The sequence below is a fragment of the Lipotes vexillifer genome, unplaced genomic scaffold (assembly GCF_000442215.2).
Source record: "Lipotes vexillifer unplaced genomic scaffold, Lipotes_vexillifer_v1.1 scaffold204, whole genome shotgun sequence".
NCBI classification, from domain to species: Eukaryota; Metazoa; Chordata; class Mammalia; order Artiodactyla; family Lipotidae; genus Lipotes; species Lipotes vexillifer.
Window position 1 is genome coordinate 2327743 of NW_006777418.1, and position 24936 is coordinate 2352678.

Sequence of the window (24936 nt, forward strand, 5' to 3'; positions counted from 1 at the left end):
ATCAGCTCCTGGGTGTCCTTTATGTTCATTTTTTTTTTTTTTTTTTAGGAGTGTGGATATGAAGAGAAGGCTGGTGCACACTTCTGATGTGACTGTGGTTATTAACTTTATAGTTGACAGGGTCATTCCACCCCATGGAAATTCCCGAGTGTGGTCCTACTCCTTGAGACAACTGTTTCGACATCGTTCAGGATTGCCTAGTTGCCTGTAAGTCCCCTCCCCTCCTCTCCACTACCCTACCCTTCTCCTTGGGAAGTGGCTGGAACAAAGGGAATATTTGTGCACATGGCCAAAGCTCCCACCAGGAGTTGGGAGAACCATAATCCTTCAAAGTCACTAAGCCCATCTGCCTTATTTTTCAGATGAAGAGACAGAGCTCCAGAAAGCTGAACTAATTTTGAACAAGTTCACATGGCTAGTATGTGAACTAGCCATCAGGAGTCCCAATTTCAATGTCCCTTCCCTAAACTGCCTGCATAGGACCTGTGTTTGGGTGAAGGTGACAGGGGTGTCAGATGACAATGGAAGTTCACAAGATGTCTTCCCTCAAGGCAAGAAAGAAAGAACTAAGACACTGGATTTTCATGTCCCTTACTGCTTGAATGCTTTTTCTCATTAGTTTAGTCTACTTTCGTTCATTTTAATGACTCACTAGGTGCTTGCTCCTAAATTGAATGCCTACCTGTATTTGATAAAGGTGCCACCAGAGGACATAGGAAATACATAGCTGGAGTTAAATTCTATTCTCTGTACCATTTCTGAATGAGTAGTTGAATATGCTTAATAGGTTTAGGCAGCTGTAAAATATTTACCTGTAAAAGCCTATATCATTGAAGCTGCTGTCTTATGACCATAGCACCTGCTTGGGGTTCTTAATAAATAACAACTGAGACACCATCAACTTTTACAGAATTTCCCCCAATAAAACAGCACTAGAAATACCTTCTATGTGTCCATGTAGCCTTGATGAAAAAAATAGTACATTACAGGGATTAGATCACCTTTAGGCCAATCCCTTTTTGTAATCTCCTCTATTAATACTCAGCTTCTGTAATAGATGAATTTGCTAAAAAAAAAAAAAAGAGGTTTATTTCTATTTTTGATGTTTAAAATTCCAGGCTCCATAAATAGACCACAAAAGGGATAGGAAAGTAAATCTACATTGAAGATTACACAGGAGGGATCAATGAATTCATTGATTTCATTGTCTTTATCTGGAGAGAAAATTACTGAACAGCAAATTCAGATAATGTTTGTAAAAGGCAATCTATCCCCTTAGCACTGAAACTAATTTGATGGATTTTTTCCCTGTTTTTAAAAGCATGTTGTTTGGCTGTTTGAATTGTCTTGTTGTCTGGTACCTCATGGATACACTGTCAATCATCTTTGAGCTTAAATGAGCTTTCATTAAGAGTATTAGTCCTGCAGAATCCTCCAGCCCATCTGAGGGCTATAGTGGGGGAGCAAAAACACGACCTTCCATTTTCTCTCTCTGCTTGTTTGCCAGTCTTCCTATAGCCAGCTTCCTTTCCCTGCCACCAACCACTGCAAAATTTTATTTGCAAAGATATAACACCTCCACCATGCCAGCTTGAAGTAAAATTCCTGCTAAACCCAGTTAAACCTGATGCCTAAATATTAATTTGCAGCTTACTTTTGCCCTTCTCTTATTTTATGGTGTTTTGTCCTATGGGATTTTGAGAAACCCAAGCATATTATTCTGGAAATGTTTCATGGTTTTCTCCTTGCTTACCCACATTTTCTTTTCGAGTCCCAGGACTACGGGAATAAAACATTCCTGATAAGAGCTGTGGCACAGAGTAAGCAATACCCTCCATCTTCTTCACCTGCAGGAGAGTTTGTGGTATCGTCATGCTCGGGATTTACATGGCGTTGAACATGTAAATTCAACGCCAATACATGGCGTTGAACTGCAGTTATTTATTTTCACGCCTGCCTCCTAGACGGTGAGGACAGGAACCGTGTTCTCCTTGCCTTGAGTGCCTGGCACACACTACCAAACGTAAAATAGACAGCTAGTGGGAAGCAGCCGCATAGCACAGGGAGATCAGCTCGGTGCTTTGTGACCACCTAGAGGGGTGGGATAGGGAGGGTGGGAGGGAGACGCAAGAGGGAGGAGATATGGGGATATATGTATACGTATAGCTGATTCACTTTGTTACAAAGCAGAAACTAACACACCATTGTAAAGCAATTATACTCCAATAAACATGTTAAAAAAAAAAAAAGAATATGTTTTTGAAAGAATGCCTGGAAGTGTAGAGTAGTAGAATGAGCTACATAAGAACTTAAGCTTTACCACATAACCAACTCTGTGCCTGGGAAAATCACTCACCCTTTCTGACCCTTGATTTCTTCATCTGCGCAATGGGATGATTTCTTCACTTCCCACCTGAAGGCACTGGTAGGAGGCTTAAATTGGCTAATGTGCATGAAGGCATTTTCTGTTTCTGTCTATCCATAAGGTATTATTATTAGGGTTCCTGAACCTAGAAGTCTGAGGTTCCTTTGGTGCACTTTTAGAAAGACAAGTTTGGTTTTTCAGGAGGAATATCCCTGACTCATAACACTCAACTAACTGACTTTTTGGGATCTGCATGCTGTTGCTAGTATTGTTTTACGGTTCTTAAACATGCATTTTTATTAAAATTTCAAAACTGTAAGACTGTATTCTGTATGGGCTAATCCAAAAACTGTGGGTTTTTTTTTTTTTTTTTTTTAAATCTGCTTTTACAATGGCCCAATCAGAATCATGATCTGGTTGTACAATTTCATTGTTCTCTCAGAAACGAGAGGAAGCTGATCAGTACTTCTAGCAGCCAAGAGTGATGTTAAAAAATTCTCTCGTGTGATATAGCCTCAATTCACGCAGTCAGAATGTGGCTAAAATCACATTTTCTTTTTTAAAAGGTTTTATTTCATTTTTTGGTCACACAGTGTGGCTTGAGGGATCTTAGCTCCCTGACCAGGGATTGAACCTGGGCTCTGGCAGAGAAAGCACCAAGTGCTAACCACTGACTGCCAGGGAATTCCCCACATTTTCTATTTTTGTCAGCACAGGCTTCTTTCTATGACAACTTGTCACCAGCCAGATTAGTATAGATCCTTGTTAATCAACTCAAGTCAAAATGTCAGCGTGCACCCTCTGTAAGCTCCTTTGTAGTGCCCAGTAGGACGTCAGGTAGGCAGCAAACACCAAGCAAGTCTTGTTGTGGGAATGCCATCAACTTGGGAGGGGCTCCCTTTGTTTGATGGGCAGAAACATAGTTAAAATAGTTTTTAACTATTTTAACTAATATAGTTTTGATGTTACTTTGACCTGGGTTCACATGCTTACTTTGCTTTTAACAAGTTTTGTAACTTCTGAGCCTCAGTGTTTTCATCTGTAAAATGGATATACAAATAATTACATAACAGGCATAATAGGGTTGTTATAAGAGTTGAATATTGCTAGGCACCAGTAGGGGCTCAATAACAGGTAATTAGGTAATGACCAAGAATGTTATTAAGTAATAATGAGATTAATACCATTATAATATCAATTATATTGATAATAATAATAATGATGAGGCTTATGCATGACAGAAGCTGTCCTAAGAATTTTCAAATATTAACTCATTTAATCCACACACACAGGTAGGGATTATTATTATCTCAGGTTTACAACTGAGACTCAGGTTGGGTAAACTGCCTGAGGGAAAAGGAACAATGAGGTTTTGAACTCAGGCAGTCCGACTCCAGAACCAAAGCTCTTAACTGCTGTACTACACCACTGATGCCCTCCTGCCCAATTAGACTGTTATGGACTTAGTGCTTTAGTGAAATGAGTGGCAGTTGTTTGGATGGTGCAGGAAAGCAGTTAGTGCATCACACTGTTGTGGCTCTTCTAAGTACCTCCATTCGACACTCGAAGCAGTTTGTGTCCACTAGATGGCACTGCCGTCTTAACGAAATGGGAACCAAGGCAATACTTAGGCTTAGGAGCCTGCTAAATTTGAGAGCACTAGGAGAACAACCTAATTGCATCCCTAAAAGTCTGATGGAAGACACCTCCAAAATTTAAGGAGGATCTAGAGATCTCTAAAGACTAATAGTATCTTGAAATGAGTAAGAAAAATAAGTGCTAGTTCATTCTGGGGTCAATGTCTGTGTAGAAAATCTGGATGAATTTGGAGTTTCTCTGATTCATAGAGGAATAGACTCAAGGCCAGGAGGAGATTGACCTGGGTAGGGTTACTTGAACTTCATGTTTCTGGCTGTAGTTTGCTTTCTGTAATACCTCCTACTGATTCTAAATCACAAAGAAATTGTGATTTCTGCATTCTTAGAAGTCTTTCCTTTTGGGGTATGGATCAGCTCGTCCAACAATTGTTTTGGTTTCAGTATGCTTTAAACATGTGTTCCCAATCAATAGCAAACTCAGGAACTCAGATACTCAGTAGGATAAAAGCAAAAAATGGCGCCTATTTCCTTTTCCTTTTAACATGTCCTTTTGGAAAGACCTAATGACTCCACTTAAACAGACTGTCCCCTATTGATTGACAATGCAGTTTGTGAATATTAAGCCCATAGCAAGTAGCAGGATAATGGATAAGCACAAGGACTCCAGAATCAGACAGCCTGGGATGGAAGTTGCCTCTATCATTTAGTAACCAAAGGACCCTGGGCAGGTCATGAGACATCTCTGAGCCTCTGTTTCCACATCTATAAAATGGGAGTAATAGTCTTACTTATCATATAAGATGCTTGTGAAAATTAAATGTGTGTGAAGTGCCTGCAACATAGTCACAGGTTAAGGAGAGCAACATAATGAATATTTTTGTTATTAGAGCTGATGTGTAGTTTTCTACGTCTCTCAGTTGTGGATGTCGTCACAGGTGCTATGTCAACCACTTCTTTACTCCCTGCCGCAGGCTGAATTGCTAAGAGAGAAAAATAGCGTTTCAGGTTTTATAACTGTGTCACGTCACTTCTTCCTCAACCAGATGGTAGAAGTAGCCAAGATACATATGGCGTGTCCTTCGTTATGTGTTCACATCAACTTTATTTAAAACACTCGTAGGCTTTAGGCTCCTACTCACAGTTTAGACAGAGAAGGTGATTGAACACGTGGTGGGCAAGTGAGAACAGCTCAGAGTTACTGAGCACTTGCGGAGTGCCAAACATGGCTCTGTTTTACAAGTATTGACTCATTTAATTCTTACAACAACGGTGTGATCTGTGAGCTAACATTTTTTGAGAAAAACAAAAAACAAAAAACAGGATGAGCAAACCAGGATTGAGAAACTTGCTTCAGCTCAAATAACAGGCGACAGATCCAGGATTTGAATTCAGGTAGCCGGGTTCTTAACCACTCTTTTCTGCCACCTCTCAGGGCAAGATGGCAGTCTCAAAGACTCCTGAGCTCCACACTGCTTTCCCTGTGCGCTAAGTACTGCGTGAAGCCTGCTGTAGCCACTGCCTGCTAGCTCCTCCAGGCTACTGTTAACATACAGCTCTGTTAGCCAGGAGGGTAATATGTTAAACCTACATCCATATTTTTATGGCAATTAGTTAATAAAATCAACCGATTAGACAGTTAACAGACTCCTAAGCTTAACAGGGTAAAACAAAGCTGCGACAGGTCAGAAGAGAGAGTGCACTCTTGAAGACCACTCCTTAAGAAGGATGTTGCAGAAGCAGGAGGGTCTGCAACCGATGCAGCTGTGCCTGGGACTTGCCCTGCTCAGAGGGGCTTATTTGTTGCCCTTCTGTAACATTCCAGACTACACACTTTCTATTGCCAGTAATTCAGACTCTATTCCCACGTAGAATTCTTGAATTCAGATTTACAAGAGCCTTAGAGGTCTTTTGGTCTACCCCTCTGCCTTTACACAGAAGGAAACTGAGGGTTGTCCCCAGTTATCTGAGATGGAGAGTTGGAGCCCTGTTCATTCAGTTACTACATACTGCTTCTATATCCCTTAGCGATTTCACTTTTAATAGCATCACTTTGAACACTTGCTGAAATTTTGAAATTTTCTTGTTTATACCAATAACATTTTTCCTTCAGTGATGAACCCAAATTCAACAGATAGCATCTGTTCCTTACAGATAGCATCTTTCTATTTATGATTTTTTTCTTTCTTCCTTTGCTTGAAATAAACTTTTATGGGCCATGGGAACAGTGACAGTTATTAGACTATATTTTAAAATCAATTAGTTTCCTCACTAGAAGCCATAAATGCAAGTAATTCAACTTAGACCTAAGAAAATGATCTCACTAAATAGGACCAAGGCGATTTCAAAGTAGAACTTCCAAAAATGAGCCAGAAGGAGATTTCCACTTACCGATTTCAGTCATCGTTATCCCTGGTGCTAACTGCCCGTTGTTGAAAGAACTATAGGTAAACAAGTTGGGTACGGATGTGAGGTCATAGATAGGTTCTTGCTTTATCTGTTTGATTCCAGTCACGTCAAGTCCTGACTGATCCGGGGACGGTTGGCCGGAATCCACGTTGTAATACCCCTCGGACTTGGGCAGGTCCATGACGTGTCCGTTGGCGTAAGTGCCACTGGACTCGTTGCTCAGGTTGCTGAGGCCATTGCTGATGCTGCTGCTGTACACCCTGGCGAGGGCTTCCGCCTCCCCACTCTGCTGCTGCCGCTGCTCCTGCAGCCGCTGCTGGTGCTTCTGCACCTCAGCGTACAGGCTGTCCCTCTGCTTCTTGGACATCCTCCCAAACTTCACAGCTGGGTGGGAGACAAAAGCAGAAAACAGCACTTGAGGTTCTCATTCGTATTAACCGCCTCAAGTCCAAGGGCTCGTGGATGGCTGTCCCCTCAACATAAAATGCACCAAGTCCCAGTACCATAGCCCAAGAGTCCATTCGCTTGCACTCCACATTTGATAAAAGGTTATACTCACGGGTGTCTGTACTGGTTTATGTGCACAGTGAGAACTAAATCTAAGCTAGGAAGAAAGGTACAAACTTATAGATGTATTTCTCATTGACACGAAGTTAGAAGGCATATTTCCTCATTCTTTCTTACTTTCGGGGAAAAGGAAGAATTCACAAAAACCTAAAACTACCACATAGTACCTATTCAAATGTAGACCAACATTCATTATTAGCTTCCCTCCTAAGCATTACGATTTCTAGATTGCCAGATAGGACCCTATTATTTCACTATTTTCCAAATAGCATGTTGGGTAAGACCAAGGATGTGAAGCAGGGTGAGAAACACAATTTCAAGGAAACCACATCATTTGTCTTCGATTGGATTTGGGGATCGAATGAAAACAATCTTTGGAAAACAGCAATTTTGTGAATACGATACCCAGCAAGTGAGACAACGGTAACCCTTCCTTTCTTATTCTACCGTCCCCAAGTTTTATGCTGCCCCCTCTCTTCTGGAAAAATCCTTAACCATCCTGAGGAAGAATGAGAAAGAGGCTCTGTCAGTGGTCACAGAATAGTACAAAGATGCTCTGATCTGAATTCATTGTTTCTTATAGAGCTTAACCTCCGGAACTGTTGTGGATCGAGACATTTTTCCTCACATGCTGTCAACTCCCGTTTAAGGCTGTGAACGTCCGGAGTCGAGGGGCCACCTTATCTGAATCATCAAGCATGATGTCGTTCGGCTCATGTTAATGGTCTGGACTATGGTAAACTTAGAGGTTCCCTTCTGAGATTCCGCTTTCTTTTCTTTGGTGACACTGTTCCCGTCACCGGCTGGTGGTGGGAGCTCAGAGAATGTGGGAAAGAAGAGAATGGAGAGTAGAAATAGGTCCAATTTCTGGATTCAGTCAGTAGAGTTGATGAGAATAACTTCTGAGAATGACTAAATGGTGACGTGCTTAAGAACTCTCCAGCACCAAGGGCCCACACAAGAGATTCTTGTTGTGAAACAGCTGCCGTTTTACCTCCCAATATTCCTCCAATATCCATGTTCTCTTTCCAGTGGTTATAGAGCTACCAAAGTTTATCTGAGCATAGGCTGTTCAGAATGGAGACCACATTTCCCAGCGTCCCTCACTGCCAGGTGTGTCTCTGTGATGAAGTTCTGGATAACAGGGAGTAAATGGAAGCGCTGCATGTGCAGCTGTGTGTCCTGAGGCTCGCCATTCTCCTTCTTTCTGCCTGCTGGATTGTGGATGTGACGGATGATTTAGAGCAGCCCAAACTCTTCCTATCTCCTTAACCCTTAAAAACCCGTGTTCTGGCTTTCTGACACTGCCTAAGTAGGAAAACCAAGTGGAAATTATCCACTAATTTTTCTGAATAAAGACAAGTAATCGGGTTAATCCAGACCAAACTCCCCATGCCACCTCAGATGTCATTTTTAATAGGTATTTTTTTAAATGATTTTGTTCCTTTATTTCTTTTTTTCTATTTTTTTAACATCTTTATTGGAGTATAATTGCTTTACGATGGTGTGTCAGTTTCTGCTTTATAACAAAGCGAATCAGCTATACATATACATATATCCCCATATCTCCTCCCTCTTGCGTCTCCCTCCCACCCTCCCTATCCCACCCCTCTAGGTGGTCACAGAGCACAGAGCTGATCTCCCTGTGCTATGCGGCTATGGATAAAGAAGATGTGGCACATATATAGAATGGAATATAACTCAGCTATAAAAAGAAATGAAACTGAGTTATTTGTAGTGAGGTGGATAGACCTACAGTCTGTCATACAGAGTGAAGTAAGTCAGAAAGAGAAAAACAAATACCTATGCTAACACATATATATGGAATTTATAGGGTTTTGAATCATTGTGCTTAACTTTGCAGAGACAGGACACTAAATTCTGTTTCTCAGAGACAAATATATTTGCTTCCTAACTGCAGTGGTATTTTCAGCTTGTCCAGAATCCTGTAGTTGCTTTTAGAGAAAGCTTTCTATCTTTATCATTCCAAATAATTTACTCTATATCATTCTCTAGGGGGAAAAAAACCCTTTTAGTATACGAAAAAAATAAATCATGCTAAGTTTTGATTCAGAAAAAACTTTTTCCCCCCAAGAAATGTCACATGCTTCTCCATTCGCTCACCCCCTGTCCTTTGCATTCCTGTAGATTCGGAACAGCTCTTTGTGACAGAGATAGAGGTGAATCCAAAATTTATGTCTTCTGCTGTAGGTTAAGATTTTTGTTTTGGCTGGAGTAGACCTACTTTCTGACTTACTTTAGTAGACTAGTTTTGCATTTATTCATTTAAAATTTATAGGGAGAAAAAATTAAGAACGAGGAACTCTTCTGACATGGAGACAAAAATGTAGTGGCTCTTTTTAAACCTTTTTCCAAACCTAAACCTTGCTTTAGATTTCTATACACTTTAGGTGAAATACACATTGTAGTACGTTGACTGCGTTAATAACCCTGATGCTTCTTGCCTATTTGCCTGCTCTACCCCATGTAAATTTGCAATGCCCTTTCATTCTGTGCAGGCATCCTGCTCCATCCCCTTGACTCAGGGTCATGTGATCTGCTCTGGACCAATGGGATATTGACATATGTGACACAAAGTGCTTGTGTGATTGAGTGCCCCACCATGAAAAGGACATGCCTACACTAGTTTGCTGAAGGATAAGATATGTGAAACAGAGCAGAACCATCTCAGGCAAGGCCAACTACAAACAGGAGAGCTGTAGAACTGACTTGTAGCTGACAGCAGATATGGAAACGAGCCCAGTCAAGACCCTATACTGAACAATTTTAGGTTCAGAATTCTGCTGTTAACCGTAAGACCTCACAATCAAAGCTAACAGTGTCAAATAAGTATGCTGCCAAGCTCTTTGCCCTGTAAACACCCGAACACCCACTCAATGGTGAACAGTTATGCCTCTTCCAAAAAAAATTGACTTATTAAGTCACTGAGCAATTTAAATATTTTCGAAGAAAAAACTTAAAGCTCCACAACATTTTGGAATTATCAGGCTTCATCCTAAATCAAGGACTTTGCCGACAATGACTATAATACTATTTTAGAATCAATTTTCCATTCATTTCAGAAACACTGATGAGCCAGTGTTTCAGTTTTATGCCCCTTCCTGTAATAAAAGTGGTGACATATTTGGGAAAAAATTATAGTACTTGGCAAAATAAAGTTACTGAACTTTCCTGATATAAAAATAATTTCTTGTCACTATTTGTAAATACATTTATTGTGTTCATGGGCCTATGTTTTTAATTTCATTTAATTTGTTTATTATACAGCAGGTTCTTATTACTTTTATATTTTACACGTATTAGTGTATATTTGCCAATCCCAATCTCCCAATTCATCCCACCCCCCACCCCCGCTTTCCCCCGCTTGGTGTCCATACGTTTAGTTCTCTGCATCTGTGTCTCTATTTCTGCCCTGCAAACCGGTTCATCTGTACCATTTTTCTAGATTCCACACATATGCGTTAATATATGATATTTGTTTTTCTCTTTCTGACTTAACTTCACTCTGTATGACAGTCTCTAGGTCCATCCATGTCTCCACAAATGACTTCATGGGCCTATTTAACAAAAGCTATATTGCTATTATATTTTCAAGTATTTGCATTCTTCTTACCACTACCCATTAATCAGAATGGCACATATTTTAAGTGTTTGACCCTCTCAAACTTGAATTATTCTGTTAATGAGATTCACTTGAGTATGGAGACAGCCTCTTGTTAAACTGCTAGCTCTCAAAGAAACTAGCACAATCTGTATACATTGCAAGTGCTTTATAAATATTCAGGGATGATAGTATTTGCTCATGATATGCTCTTAACCCTCATTTTGATCCCACACTAGCAAAGAACCATTTTATGCAAAAGTATTGGAAATCTTTTCATATCTATTTGAATTGTGGGATTCTAAATGGAATGGAAGTTTTTGGATTAACTATACAACAAAGATGATGCTTCTTCAAAGATTTCTGCTTCCTACCACATGACAACTAGACACATGCTTTTGGTACCAAGAGGAACCCCGTTGCAGAACTATCATCTATGACTTTCCATAGTCCTTTTGGAAATTATTTTATCTTTTACTATCTTTGGCTGTGAAATTCTTTATGTTTATGTCTCACTACTTATCAAGGAAACTAGTCTTAATTTAACTTTAAAATTTCAAGGCTATGCCTTTTTATAGTGCTTTAAGATTTGTAGAAAAAAATCGGATTCAGTCTACCCAACCCTATTCATAATTTTAAAATATTCTCTCTCTTCCCCTTCACTTCTCCAACAGAACTTCCTGTGATTATGGAATGTTCCCTGCACTTTCCAATATGGTAGCCACAAGGCACATGTGGCTTTGAGCACTTGAAATATAGCTAGTGTGACTGAAGAACTAAATTTTAAATGTTATTTAATTGTAATAAATCTAAACTTAAATTTAAATAGCAACACGTGGATACCATACTGGACAATGCCATTCTGGATGACAAGAATCTAAATCTGTGACACCTGCCCGTGTAGGGCAGCTTCCATTTTTTCATAGAGGCATGTCACTTAGGAGGACACATACGTCGTTATTGCAAGGTGAGTGTAATGTTTTTTCTCTGGGGTGCAGTATCTTCCTATTGATGCCAAAATATTTTCTGGTTTTTTTTTTTTTTTTTTTTTTTTGGTAGTGCTAATACAACTGACACTGAAGATTCCGGCAACGAACACTTGTGAAGGGTCCAGTTAAAAAAAGAGATAAAGAAGATTCAGTGCACATATGTATGCCGTCACTTCACACACACGTATACATGCAATACCTTCACCTTTTTATACACATGAACACATGTGTATGTATTCCAAGTGGATTTGACTTTTGATTCTTTGCCAATGCTAAATTCGAACAAATTTGTTACTGCTGAGTTTGTTGTCTACTCATATATCTCCCATGACTAACACGCCACTACAGAAGCTGAAATTCAGGAGAGAATGCAAGTCCAGCGGAGTCAACAGTTATATCAAGCCATCTACTAGCCGTCATATTGTTTTAGTGACCAGGTATGGTGAAGTAAATATTCTTGGAGCCACAGGCATAACTGACAGAAAACAGATGCAAATATTAAAATGAAGATGCTACTTTATGTCTGAGGGAAGCTGGGTGGTGTGTACACAGAAGTTAGGTGTGAGGGCATCTTACCTTGGCTACTGGTACTACTGCTAAAGCACTTGGAAAATATCTGCTTCATCAGTAGAAGGTAGGTATAATAAATTAGTGGCAGGACACAGACTACCTCTTATTCTTGAGCCCTTACTAGACATAGCTAATTAACCATAACCTCAGGGCTTCATAATCCTTTGGTACCACATACCAGGCATTACTTATCAATAGGAGATAAAACCTGTTTAGCTTCCCAGGTATTAGTGTGACTTATTTAGTTTAAAGTACCCTATATATTCAAGGCTTATAACAAACTTCCTCTATATAAACAGTAAAGAAGTGTTTGTTTTCCCTTAGAATCATGTTTTCCTTCTGCTGAAGCCTCTTCTCCTCATTCCCAGCCACTACTATCCCTCCTGAGCATTTCTCCTCGCCATTAATTTGACACAAGCCATGCTTAGGAGGCATTTTGAAAGATGTCCCTGGAAGCCTCAAGATTGTCCCTGGACCTAAAATTAAGATGGATCATTATCCTTAATCCTCAGCATCCTTAGATACGATCTTGCTTTTCCTTGCACAGAAGTTTATGCTGTAGTAAATTTCTTCCCCCTTGAGAATAGACTGCGGCTCTATCCATAAATGATCCCCACGCCCCCACCCCCGCCCCGACAATATATTTCTTTTATGTCATGAGATTCAGACAACCTCTTAGATTTTGTGGGCTGACGTCACTGAATCTGCCTTGGACCATAGGCCCATCCCTTGCTCATGATTCTGTTCACCAGCACAGACCCACATGATCTCTCTTTCCAAATAGATACTTCCTTTTATTGTAGGAAGAAGCAACAAAGGCAAATACTCAATGGCTTAGTCTCTCTGTAGAATTATTAATGAAACTTTTCAGATACTGTCAATTATTATGCTGCCTCCATATTACAGAAATGAAGTGCAAAATTATCAACTCGAATTCCCACAGAATTTCACTAAAGAAATTCTGAAAACCATTTAACCTCCACCCTCCACTTTCTTCACTTTAGTTATGTGCAGGTACACAGGACTACAAATTTACCCTAAGAGTAAATGTATGTGATTAGCAAATCCAGAAAAACAAACAAACAAAATCAGCTAATACACAGAAAAGTTTTGGAAACCTACATCTTGTAGCTTTAGAAGCTACCTATAAACTGGAAGGCTCAACGTCAGATTATTTTTATTCTGGGGGCTAAATATATCTCATTGGTATACTTTTGTGCAAGGCAAGTTTATGTGGGTTGGAAATTAGAGAAATGGTAAACAAAAATTCAAGATGCAACTATCTGGAGAATACAAGCTAAGAAGTAAACAGTGTATATGTTTAGATACCATCTATGCAGAGCTAAATTTATCCAAATAACTAAAAGGCCCACATTTAATTCAATGACTCATAAAATCCCTTTATACCAAGAGATAGTCCATGCCAATTATCTATATTTCTTTGAAATCTAGAAGTATTTCTTTTTTTTTTTTTTTTTTTTTTTTTTTTGCTTTTGGTCCACACGGCCTTGAACTTCATTCCAGGGAGTGTGACCAGAGACACAGAATCCACAGTGATTCACGTAAAGAGAATGAGTATCAGGGGCTTTGTCTGTGTCTCAGGCTCTAGGTAAAAGAGAATTCCATGATTCACTCAACAAACACTTAGGTGCCTGCTTTTAACCAGACCCTGAGGGTACAGTGGGAACAAGACAGAAATAGCCCCAGGACACAGGGCTGCTCATAACCCAGTACAGGAGTGCTATGGCCAATGTCAGTGGGGAAAGAATTCATTTAGATGAAAACTTAAAAATGGACACAAAGCTAGATGAACTTCTTTGTGTGAGTTTATTTGTTCTCTTTCATTAATCTAAGAAGTTGAGTTGGGGTGCCAAGCCACCCATTTGGATTGGGCGTGAAGGTGGAGTACACACTTGAGTCTATTCTGAAAAGGACACCATCTACAGAACCCTTCTAAGACGTGGAGCTCTGCTACAGCCTTTTTGATCTTCATCATGCCTCTGAATAGCCCACATCCATTAATGGAGCTTCTGGGCTTCCTACAGAAGCAAGGTCTGTTCCTTAGCATCCCCACATACCAAGCAACTTGTGCACCAGTCAGACTTACCCAGTGACCAAGTGGTCCAGGTCTGCCTGGGACTTTCCAGTTTTAGCTCAGAAAATCTCACATCCCAGGAAGTCCCTCATTCACAGGCAAACTTGGACAAGTGGTCACCTTTAGATCTAGGACTACATGGCTTCCACCTAACCTAGTTAGCACAGGTTGCTCCATGAGCTACAGAAAAGTCTTTCCTTTCTTCCTATGTTATAGGCAATACTATATATTTATTTGCTCTTACTTTTCCTCTTAATACACTGCCAGCATGTGGTTTTCTTTTCTTCTTATCCCTTTGTCTAGAATTCTTCCAGCAGCTTAAACAGACTCCAACAAAGCATCCATTTGATGCATCCATAAGATTCAAGCCATTTCTGTTTAATCATGTCACTGCCCTAGAGTGACATATAGGTGTTAGCCAGTATATTGTTTATACTTTCTGGCTCTGAAATTGTTTTTAATGGAAAATTCTTTTTCAGTTATCCAGCCTTGTAATTAAATAATTTTGAATGAAAAAAAAAAAAAAGCATACATTTGAAAGCCTTCTTTTTTCTTTTACATCTTTACTGGAGTATAATTGCTTTACAATGTTGTTAGTTTCTGCTTTATAACAAAGTGAATCAGCTATACGTATACATATATCCCCATATCTCCTCCCTCTTGCGTCTCCCTCCCACCCTCCCTATCCCAGCCCTCTAGGTGGTCACAGAGCACTGAGCTGATCTCCCCGTGCTATGAGGCTGCTTCCCACTAGCTCTCTATTTTGAAAGCCTTTAAGTAAGAAGTAGGAAGGCGATGCCTTACCATCTCTCGACATTCCTAGGGCAAGACACTTCTGCAGTCGGCAGTGTTGGCAACGGTTTCTGTTGGTTCTGTCAATTAAACAGTTTCTCTGCCTCGGGCAGGAGTAAGAGGCATTGTTCTGCTGGCTCCTTCTAAAGAATCCCTAGAGGGAGAAAGAGAATGGGAGGGAGATAAACTTATAAGAAGCGACCATTAACAGAGATGATAGCTACATTTTCTACAGTGAACGTCGTTAACTGAGTTCGCTTTTTTAGATTCTTTGGCTACCTCTCCTTGGACTGCTTACAGATGTTTCTACTGGGGAAAATTTGGACTCTCTGCAGAGATATGAAGGTATCATTCATTCATTCATTCATTCAATGTGTACTAAAGACATCTGTGCTGTTCTATGCAAAGTAAAACAGAATAGAGTTCCTGCCCCGAGAGAGCAGTGGGAAGCGAGTGGCAGAGGAGAGTGTCACGTATGACAAAACTTCATGGGGACAATAACACAGGCGTGTGTCAAGTGCTGCGGGGGTGAGGAACTCTGGGTACTGAGTAGTGTGGGTTCAATATGCGCCACTATCTTCCTAGTTTCTAAGATGCATTTTTATCCATTTGGAAATTTTTGTATTTGGCCTGAATGTATCTGAAAGGTTGTTTTTCTAAGCAGTGATGTACCTTAGAGTCAACCACATCTTTGAATAAAGGAAATATGGTATAAAAACTGCTCAGTAGAAAACAGACAATAAGTAAAAGCTGAATGAATGCTCTCTGCTTGGCCTCAGGCTGTAGCGATCTAGGAGGTCTTCATGCAAGTACGTTTTGGTCCTTCTGGTACAAAATGAACTGCCTTGGACCATACATCACCCTTACAGATAAACCCACAGCTGAGTCTATTATTTTTTTAATTCTTTTGATACCACCCACCTTAGTTATCTTACCAAAAATCCTACTGGGGTAAATAAACATTTTCTCCAGAGATATGAAAGTATCCTTCACCCATTCATTCACCTATTTAATTCGTTTCCCTCATCACTCCTTGTCCGCGAATTACAATACAGCAAAAGTGCAAAGTGCTACAAACAAAGCAGTGATCTACAAATAGATTTACCAAGAGAAATTTTAGGAAAAGATATCCTGTACTATCATCTCTCGGAAGGAGAAAGCCTAGAAAAGGTCCAGGATGGTCATGCAATGCCCATCTCGCTGAGAGGCCTGGAAGAGGTCACCTGACTTCTGTCAAACAGTTTCCTCAACTGTCAATGGGAGGATAGTGCAGGGCTGGGACTAGGGCGAGGCTGGTGAGGCAATCACCTTGGTCACACATTTAAGGGTTGCCAAAAGATGTGGTACTCAGGATAAACATTTTAACACTGATTTTACATGTTACAAATCAACATTAATGCAAACTCCTCAAAAGTTTACATAAAAACAGAATTAAAATGATCAATTTTCCTTTTGCCTCAGGCTTCCATATGGCTTGGCAAGGCACTGTAACAGAGAGCTTGGCCAACCTTATGAAAAGCCTCAGAAAAGGAGGAGTGGCCAAGTACCTCCTTAGAGAGGAGTGCCAATTGGTTTTGTGGTTGTAATCCTCAAGCCATTCAACAACAAGGGCTAGTTTTGCCCCCACAGATCCATGCGTATTATTTATTTAATGAACCAGTGGTGGCAAAATAAGATATCCAATTGGATATCTTACCAGTTTGCATGAACTCATGGAACCCTTAAACAAGAGATCACATCTAAGCCCCCAGAGGTTGAAATTATGTACTTCATATACTGTGAAAGCTGTCAGAAGGCATAACCTCAGCTCATCGGTCTTGATTGAAGATGACTTGGAATTTACATTTTCCAAAAGAATTGTGTGGTTTTTACCTATGGATACTCTTAAGTGCCACTTAGCAAAGGAGTTGACGGAAGAGACTTTTTTGAAGTCACAGCTACAGCCCTAATTTAAGGCCAATTTGACATTAATTGTGAGACAGTTCTTGCTTATCTGTTGCTCATTACTGCAAATGAGGTTTCTGGCATGAAAAAGAGATTTCGTTTTAAATTTTTATTGGATGAAAAGGAATTTGAATAAGTGCACAAGTGGAAATGATGTTATTTAAAATGGGTGGTTTATGTTGATCTGAAAACAGTATTATGAAAATTCAGAGGTTGACACTAAATGTGCTGACATTGATATCTTATCCTGAGCAGAATTTCTTGAGTTTGCTATTTGGAGAAAAATGTAGCATATTTACAAATGTGGGTTTTCCCATGAAATAAAAAAAAAGTTGTGTGGTGTACAGTGTCATTTTGACTAAAACCTCAGAATATGCTTCAAAATAACAGCATAAGTTCTTTGATCCTGGATTCCTTCTTTAAATAGAAAAGATGACAGGAGCCTAAATACTCGTTCTTGGCTATTGACCTGTTGGAATATATTTGTTCAGTAGTTAAATCTTTTTTGGAAATCACTGCTTAAAATGTTTAGTTCCTTAACATGACCATAGCCTCATATTTTGAAATCAGACATTTTCTAAATACAGCTTTATACAATGAAACACAAAACATTTCCACTTTGACACTGAACTACAAAACATTTTTTCATGGGTACTGTGTAAACTAGACCAGAGCTCTTAAAATTGCATAATAAACCAACACGGTGGAAGTGATTTCACTGGAGAGGTGTCTGATTCCAAAATTATTAGGATTTAGGGGAATTCCCTGATGGTCCAGTTGTTAAGACTCTGTGTTTCCACTGCAGGGGGCATGGGTTTAATCCCTGGTTGGGGGAATAAGATCCTGCACGCCACGTGGCATGGCCAAAAAAAAAAAAGTTAAGAAAAAGAAAACAAAATTATTAGTGTTTATGAAGAAAACTATTTGTCTATCTGCCCAGAGGAAGTAATAACTTATTCTAGGAGGGTAAAAAACTGCTGATTCGTAATTTTGCTTTAACGTTTCTTGTGATAAGTTGAAAAAATTGCATTAAGATGAATAACATGCAATTCTTAATTATAGGTCTGCAGAAGAACAGAATACAAGGCACATCTCATGATGTTCAAAGACGGATTACTGCTAATCACCTGTAAAGCCAGTCAGTATGTTGATGCGTTAGGACATTTCATGTTATTCTGCCCCCTCTGCATCCCTCCCCTACTTTACTCTCATTTAGTCCTTTTTCATTTCTTCCCTCCAGTTTCAATTCCAGGAATCATAATTTTTGAGACTATTATGAAGACACTGCTAATTTTTCACATAGCATGACTATTTGAGTTACAGTACATTTTGTTTCATTTATGTCTGAATGTCTTATAAAATTAAAGTTGGTTCTTAGAACTTTTGATTGTGCCGCATCTCCTTCAGTTTACTGACCTTAAATTAGTGATTCACTTTGCTTGCATCTTTGATCAAGAAGATAATTGCTTTTGCCAATAACTTTGCCAGTCTATCACTTTCCCCTCCTGGACTATGGCTGCATTTCATTTGTTCTGGTTACATGCTGCCCTTTAAGATTGCAGAACTGTTTTCATTTCCCCCTTGATATTTAGTCTCTCACCCCTTTCTTTGCTTCTGAGGATTGCATTTAAACATTTACTCTTAAGTTTCAAAATTCTCTTATTTCAGATTAAGTCTATGTTAACTGCTATTCCTCCAGCTTTGTGTTGTAAAAAATCAACTTGCTCAAAGGAATTAGTTTGTCTTTGGAAGAACTGGTTGGATTTGTTGTGGGGGAGAACACTAGACTGAGAATGAAAAGCAAACAAAGAAACATGCTTTTGGCCGCGTTCTCTCACTAACTAGCTTGGTGACATTGGCCATGTGACATAACCTTGTTTAGACCTCAGGATCTCATTGATGAAGTTGGGGCAGATGATTTTTAACTGATCAGAGATCATCTGCTCCACTTTTAACATCCCATGCTTCCAGTTTTCTTTCATTTTTCTGGAACATGAGAATGAAGGATGGTCACATGCATATTGCAACTGCTATCTCGACGGCTTTCTCAAGCAGATAAATAAATACAGGGCCATTAGCTTATAATCTTTATTTTAACCTTTCATATTGATATAAATGTGCTGGAGTTTCCTGGACACAAAACTGTTAAAACAGCAAATCGGTATTTATATCTCTGTAAATGTGAATAATTGAAGCTTTTAAATATTAATCCATTTTTAAGCAACTGCTGATGAGTTAGACAATGACAAAAACGTAAAAGGCCAAAGAACAGAAAATCAATCCACCCACCCACCAAGCAAGAATTCCTGAGTGTCAGCAGCAGGCACAAGAATCCTTTAGCAGGCCTTTCGAAAGGTGTCACCTCTTGCACTGTGAAGTACACAGATGCCTGAGGCAAACGCGGATGCTGTTGGCAGTACCGAGTTAAAGTCCCATACCTTGCAGCCTTCACACGTGATGACTCCGTAGTGGATCCCAGAGGATTTATCGCCACAAATTTTGCATGGTATCACTTCAATTTGTGCTGAAAGGGGAAAACAGACATTTTTGAGCTTACGGGGTTGTTTTTCTTTTCGCCCTCCGACCTCCCTTCCCACCTCTCCCCGCCATGGCTCAGTGTTTGAAGACACTAGGATGGGGGTGGGGCTGCGAGATCACCCAGTTCTATTTGAACGGCCCCCAGCTGCTTCTTCTAAGTAAAGGGCATCCATTTACCATTGTTTGTTTTGTTTTCCTCAAACTAAAAAATATAACCAGGGACCAGAAGCTTTCCAAACTTTGGCTTTCACTGTTTTCTCCTTTTTTTGAACTTGACCTTCATGTAGTGCGACTTAAAAATCCCTTGAACCTGTGGCTTTGGTTTTCTTATTTTGCACTTCAAACATTTTAAGTCACTGAGAATGGTCACATTGCCTTATTTCAATATTATTTTACATAAGTAAATAAGGGAAACTGGAAGGGGTGGAGGTGACTTTATACATTAAGTGGTTGGATGATTACTTGTGAAAGTGCCAATGATGAATCAGTTCAATATTTATTAAGCATCTATATATCTACTAAAATAATAAAGGTTGTTGACACAAGATAAGATATACTAATGACACTAATAATTTAATCAATAAAACAAAATGAATACATGGCGATATCAGGGGAAAATCATAAAGCATATGGGTACTGTTACTTCAGTAGGAGCTGAAATAATTTCATTGGAGACGAAGACATTCTGATTTTGAAGATTGTGTAGGAAGTACAAGGCAAAAGGCATTTCTGCAAGCAGAATGGAATGAAGGAGGCCCCGAATGATTGTGGCTTGTGATCACTGAGACAAACAACTTGGTTCTAAATGGAAACTTGGGCCATATGGTTGGATAGAGGGAATGACGTCAGATTATCAAGCTCTTGGGAGTTAGGCAGAGGAATTTTCACCTGACATCACTGGCCATAAGGAATCGAAGAAGTGAATGAAGAAATGATGAAAGTGGTGGTTTGGGTACTGCAGAAAGGTGAGTTTGGCAGGTTAACCGGACACAGATGGAAGACTAACTAAAAGGCTATTCCTCACCTGGGTGTTAGGAGCTGAAGGTGTGAATTACATCGGTGGCAGGATAAATGGAGAGGAAGAAGCAAATAGAAAGACAGCTCAGTGGAAGAGGTGAGAAGATAAAAGAAAGAAAGGATGCAGAGGTGGAAACTGATGAAGAATCAAAGGTGACTGCTAGCTTCCTAGGCTTGGGTGTAAGATTAAATAGTAGGTTTGACATACACGGTTGGTTGGTAAGGTAATTCCTTTGTGGAATATGGTGGGGCATGGGATTTCCATTTTCCATGTGTGCAATTTGGTGTCATGTCTTGTAGACACCCGTGTATAGAACCTCTTGGAAAGATGATTTTAAGCCATCAGCTTTGAGGTTATGGATGAATCCATGATATAAACTTTATTTAGAATGTAGTAATTCCGACGTCACTGATAGTATTCTCAGTGTTGTTAAAATTATACACAGTAGGAAGATCTGCTATTCCTTCTCCCAATTTAAAATAATTATGCAAAATATGCTTCAAAATGCTTTATACATCAATCTGCCACTTGGATGCTTTTCTACAGTTTCTCACCCTTGAATATACAAAACAAATAAATGCAAGACATAACCCTCTTTTTCTTATTGTTTTCATTAAAAAAATAATACTTAGCTTTAGGGGAGCACATTAAATTTTTTTAAATTAAATATTTCACAGTAAGTTCAAATCATCTTTATAACCAAAAAATTCAGTTATGTCCCTATTTTTCATATGAGAAAACTGAGGATACAGGCGGTTAATGACGCCCTTGAGGTGACTCGGGAAATGTTGACAGGAAATTAGCTGATTCTCCTGAGATTTCATTCAGTAACCCTTTCTCTGCTTCTCACAAAGATAAAATACAAATACAATTTTGAATTCCTATATTATTCCAATAGCACCAGTTAAAGAGATAATGATAAAAATATCAGGAGAAGAGACAAATTCAACTAAAATACTTATTAGACTAAGTGTTTCTATTTGCTTCTGATTTTATATATGAACTAGGATTTCTCTTCAAAATCGTGGGATATGAAAAAACTGTGAGACTTGATGTCACTCTATTCTGTTCTGTCCCCCTGGATTCTAGTACCTAATCTGTTAATGATTGGGCCCATGACCAAGAAGAAAATCTCTGATCTTGTTTTCTGGTTTGTAAAGCTTAGCTGACAAACTTCAAAGGGGTGTGAGGATTAAATGAGATATTTTATGTGGAAGTACCCTGCAAATAGTAAAGAGCTACAAAATGTCAATCTTCATCATCACCATCAAAAACATCATTATTTCTGATGTTTTTGGACAAAAAATATGACAAGCCACATTATTATTCCTTTATTAAAAAATCTAATCATTAAAAAACCCAAACAAATGGCACTATAAGCTTTTTGTACCAGGTTTTGTCTTTTTCTTTTTTTTTTTTTTTTCCAGTGTAACCTTTCCAACTGTGGATTTTTTACAATGATTGCAAAACTGACTAAAAATCCCAGGTATCCATTGTACAGTTGTTAGGTTTATATGATATTAAGTCAGAGGTGCTCTTTGCATAAATTACTCCCCAGGGAGTAACTTACACATGGGGAGAATCTGCTTCAATAAGTTCTTAATTATAAAATGATCTAAGTCTAAAGGAAATGAAAATAGAGGTAATTTGCCCCCTGGGGTGTGAGAAGATGTTCTGGAAAGCCACAAAGGTTATCTTACACAACTTCGGAAATACAAATGGGATAAGGAATGATTCGACAGAGCATCTGCATATTTATACATATTTATAATTCTAGCTCAACATGTAATCCTGAAGAACCATAAACATTTTAACGGTATCTTTAAAGAGAAAGAAGTCACTTAAAAGTGTATATGTGTAAGCCTGTTGTGTGGGAAGGGGTTATCAGTTTGAAAAATCTATGACCATTTTTACCTCCTATGGCAGAATAGATCATCTGAGGTTTATTATAGGTGAATATAAATTTAAATAATTTAAAGTACAAATCCTTTTCCTTTTCTCTCATTTAAAATAAACTGCTTCTGAGCTACAGATTCACAGTTCACACCATGTATTTTATAAAGCACATCTTCAAGGCAGGGTATTTCAGACACTAATTACGACAACACATCACATTATTGCTCCAATGTTTGCCGTTTCTAAATGTCTTGCCATTACACCAGTCATTGTTTCCTGTGCAACTGTCTCTCGGTGACTGCAGATCTAGAGACAAGCTATTTATCGTGGTTTCAAACTGAACATCTAGGGAGGATTTGGTGGCTTGGACCTCACCAGCTGTGACAATGAAGGTGATAGAGGCTGAGGAGGGAGTTCAACTTCCATACTTTTGCTGGACCCATAGATTAATTCAACAATAGCCTCTGTGAGATGAATTTAAATGGACTGCAGTGCCCTGAGAGACGGCTTGAGATGTGCTCATTTATCAGGTTTTCAATTTCTTATATCGTCCTTTCACTTACATTTTTCTATTGGTAAGCCTTTGTGGAGACTGTAGTTAATTTTTATTTACCAATTAAATTTTTTGTTTATAAAAGCAATCATATATTGTTTATTTGGAAATGATATTCTTATAGCATCAAAGAGTGTCAGGGAAGGTTTACAATAATTGGATGTTTTACTTCATATTAGAATAATTCATGAACTACAACTAACTTAATATCCCCTGATTTGGCAGGCAGGTCCTATTCAACGATTGCAGAGTAGTAATCCGAATTTGTCTCTCTCTTTGAAGATGGCAGTTCTCACCCTGGAGTACTCCTGAAGGCCCTTCCTTGCTGAGGGGCCCTTAACACAGCATCACACAAAGCCAGCACACTTTTCATTCTCCCTGCTTCTCAAAATATACATATCTTTAGTTCTACTCCTTCAGAAGCAGTCCCAGCTGTGACACCAGGTTATCAAGGTTAAATAAACTAATCCGGCTAATGTGTTACCTAGAAAATGAATCACTTTGATTCATCAAAGTACCTTAACTGTTAAAAGCATCCGTAAGGAATGGTAGTAATAATGGACCTTTTCCGTACTTTCTGGTTGGTGGAAACATTTTTTACTGTGTGAGCTCCTATGGCTCTCCTTTCCTACCATTCCAACTCTTATACCTCAACCCGGCCATTTTTATATTCTGGCCATTTTAAATCCATCGAGGATAGAGTCCAGGTCATACTTCTTTTAAAATATTTTCTATGGAGCCTGAAAGAGAACTCTTATAACTCCTTAAAGCAATAGTCCTAATTTTTTTTCTTTCAGTACAACCAAAAGATTTGACACTCCCTTTCATGAAAGAGGCTTTAAGTAATACTGATTTTCCACATTTGGGGTGAGGAGAAGAAATCAAAATCTCAAGACTGGAGTGAATATGTATTTTGAAAAAGGCCCCCTGGTGATTCTGATTTGATAAAAGGCTCCCACTGAGAATTAAATGAATCAAATTATTAACAAGGAATTCTCCGTAGCACGTAAGCCACCTGCAAAGGAAATAAGATCCTGGGATAAGGCCAAAATCTGAAAATACTAAGAAGTGACCAGCAGTTCTCTCTCTATTTCTCGGCTTTTGTTTGGGGGCTATACTTGCAGCATCTTTTGTTTTCTTAAGGGAAATATGAAGCATCTACCCATAACCAGGATAACTCCCATTCCTGGACACTGGGTTTGCCTGCCAGTTCCTCCTTCCCAGAATTTTACAGTTATGCTAAAAGTGGGCAGTGCGGGAAGAACTCTTAATGTCTGAGTGAAGCACAATTTGCATATGTAAAAGTTTCCAATACAGATGACTATTTTGGTTAAAAATCTTTTTGCAGATGGTCTCAGTAGCCCAAGTTGTATCTCCTGCTTAGATTGTATCTCATGTATCATTTGTGGCAAATCTGAATTAAAACCCCTGTTTGTACTCTTTTCCTCTCTCATTGGCAGATTAAGCATCTACCTCTATTAGGTACAAAACTTTGTGATATCACATAGCAACAGCCCCAAAAGATGAAGCAGGTATTCCTGAAATCTGGTTCCACTGTAACTTTGATTTATCAGAAAATAGCTCCAAGATTGGGGTGGGATGAAAGTGTGGAAAAATGAGACCCTCAGGAAAAAAGGAAAAGTCTTAGAGCCTTTGCCCTTATACCATGTTATGTGGTTAATTTGAAAAGATTCCAGACATTGGATCAGGTTTGTGTTCTCGTTTATCTCATCAGGGCACAGAGTATCTTAATCCCAGCATCCTGCTTAAATACCAAATATAGTGCATGAAATTCGGTGTACTCTAATTCCTACTGGAATGCCCTCACATCTATCAGTATTTGGGGTCGCCCTTTCTTCTCAAGCTCTTCTCTGTAGTATTCGGGGTGGTGGTCTGTGTGAACTTTCTGTTCTATTCAAGTTGATAGACAGCTTCTGAATGATCTAAAGATACCATTTATTTTTATATCACTATAATTCCCTA

The 24936-nt window shown here is 39.1% G+C and overlaps 1 protein-coding gene across 1 annotated transcript in view; it reads right to left on the reverse strand.

Moving 5' to 3' along the window:
* RORB (RAR related orphan receptor B) overlaps window positions 1–24936 on the reverse strand; it is a 71841-nt gene that overhangs the window by 31744 nt on the left and 15161 nt on the right. Inside the window, exons 2-4 of the mRNA XM_007450995.1 lie at window positions 19387–19472; window positions 15017–15158; window positions 6352–6753 (exon numbers count right to left, since the gene is read on the reverse strand). Of these exons, the coding sequence (XP_007451057.1) occupies window positions 6352–6753; window positions 15017–15158; window positions 19387–19472 (630 nt within the window). The remainder of the gene's footprint in view (window positions 1–6351; window positions 6754–15016; window positions 15159–19386; window positions 19473–24936) is intronic.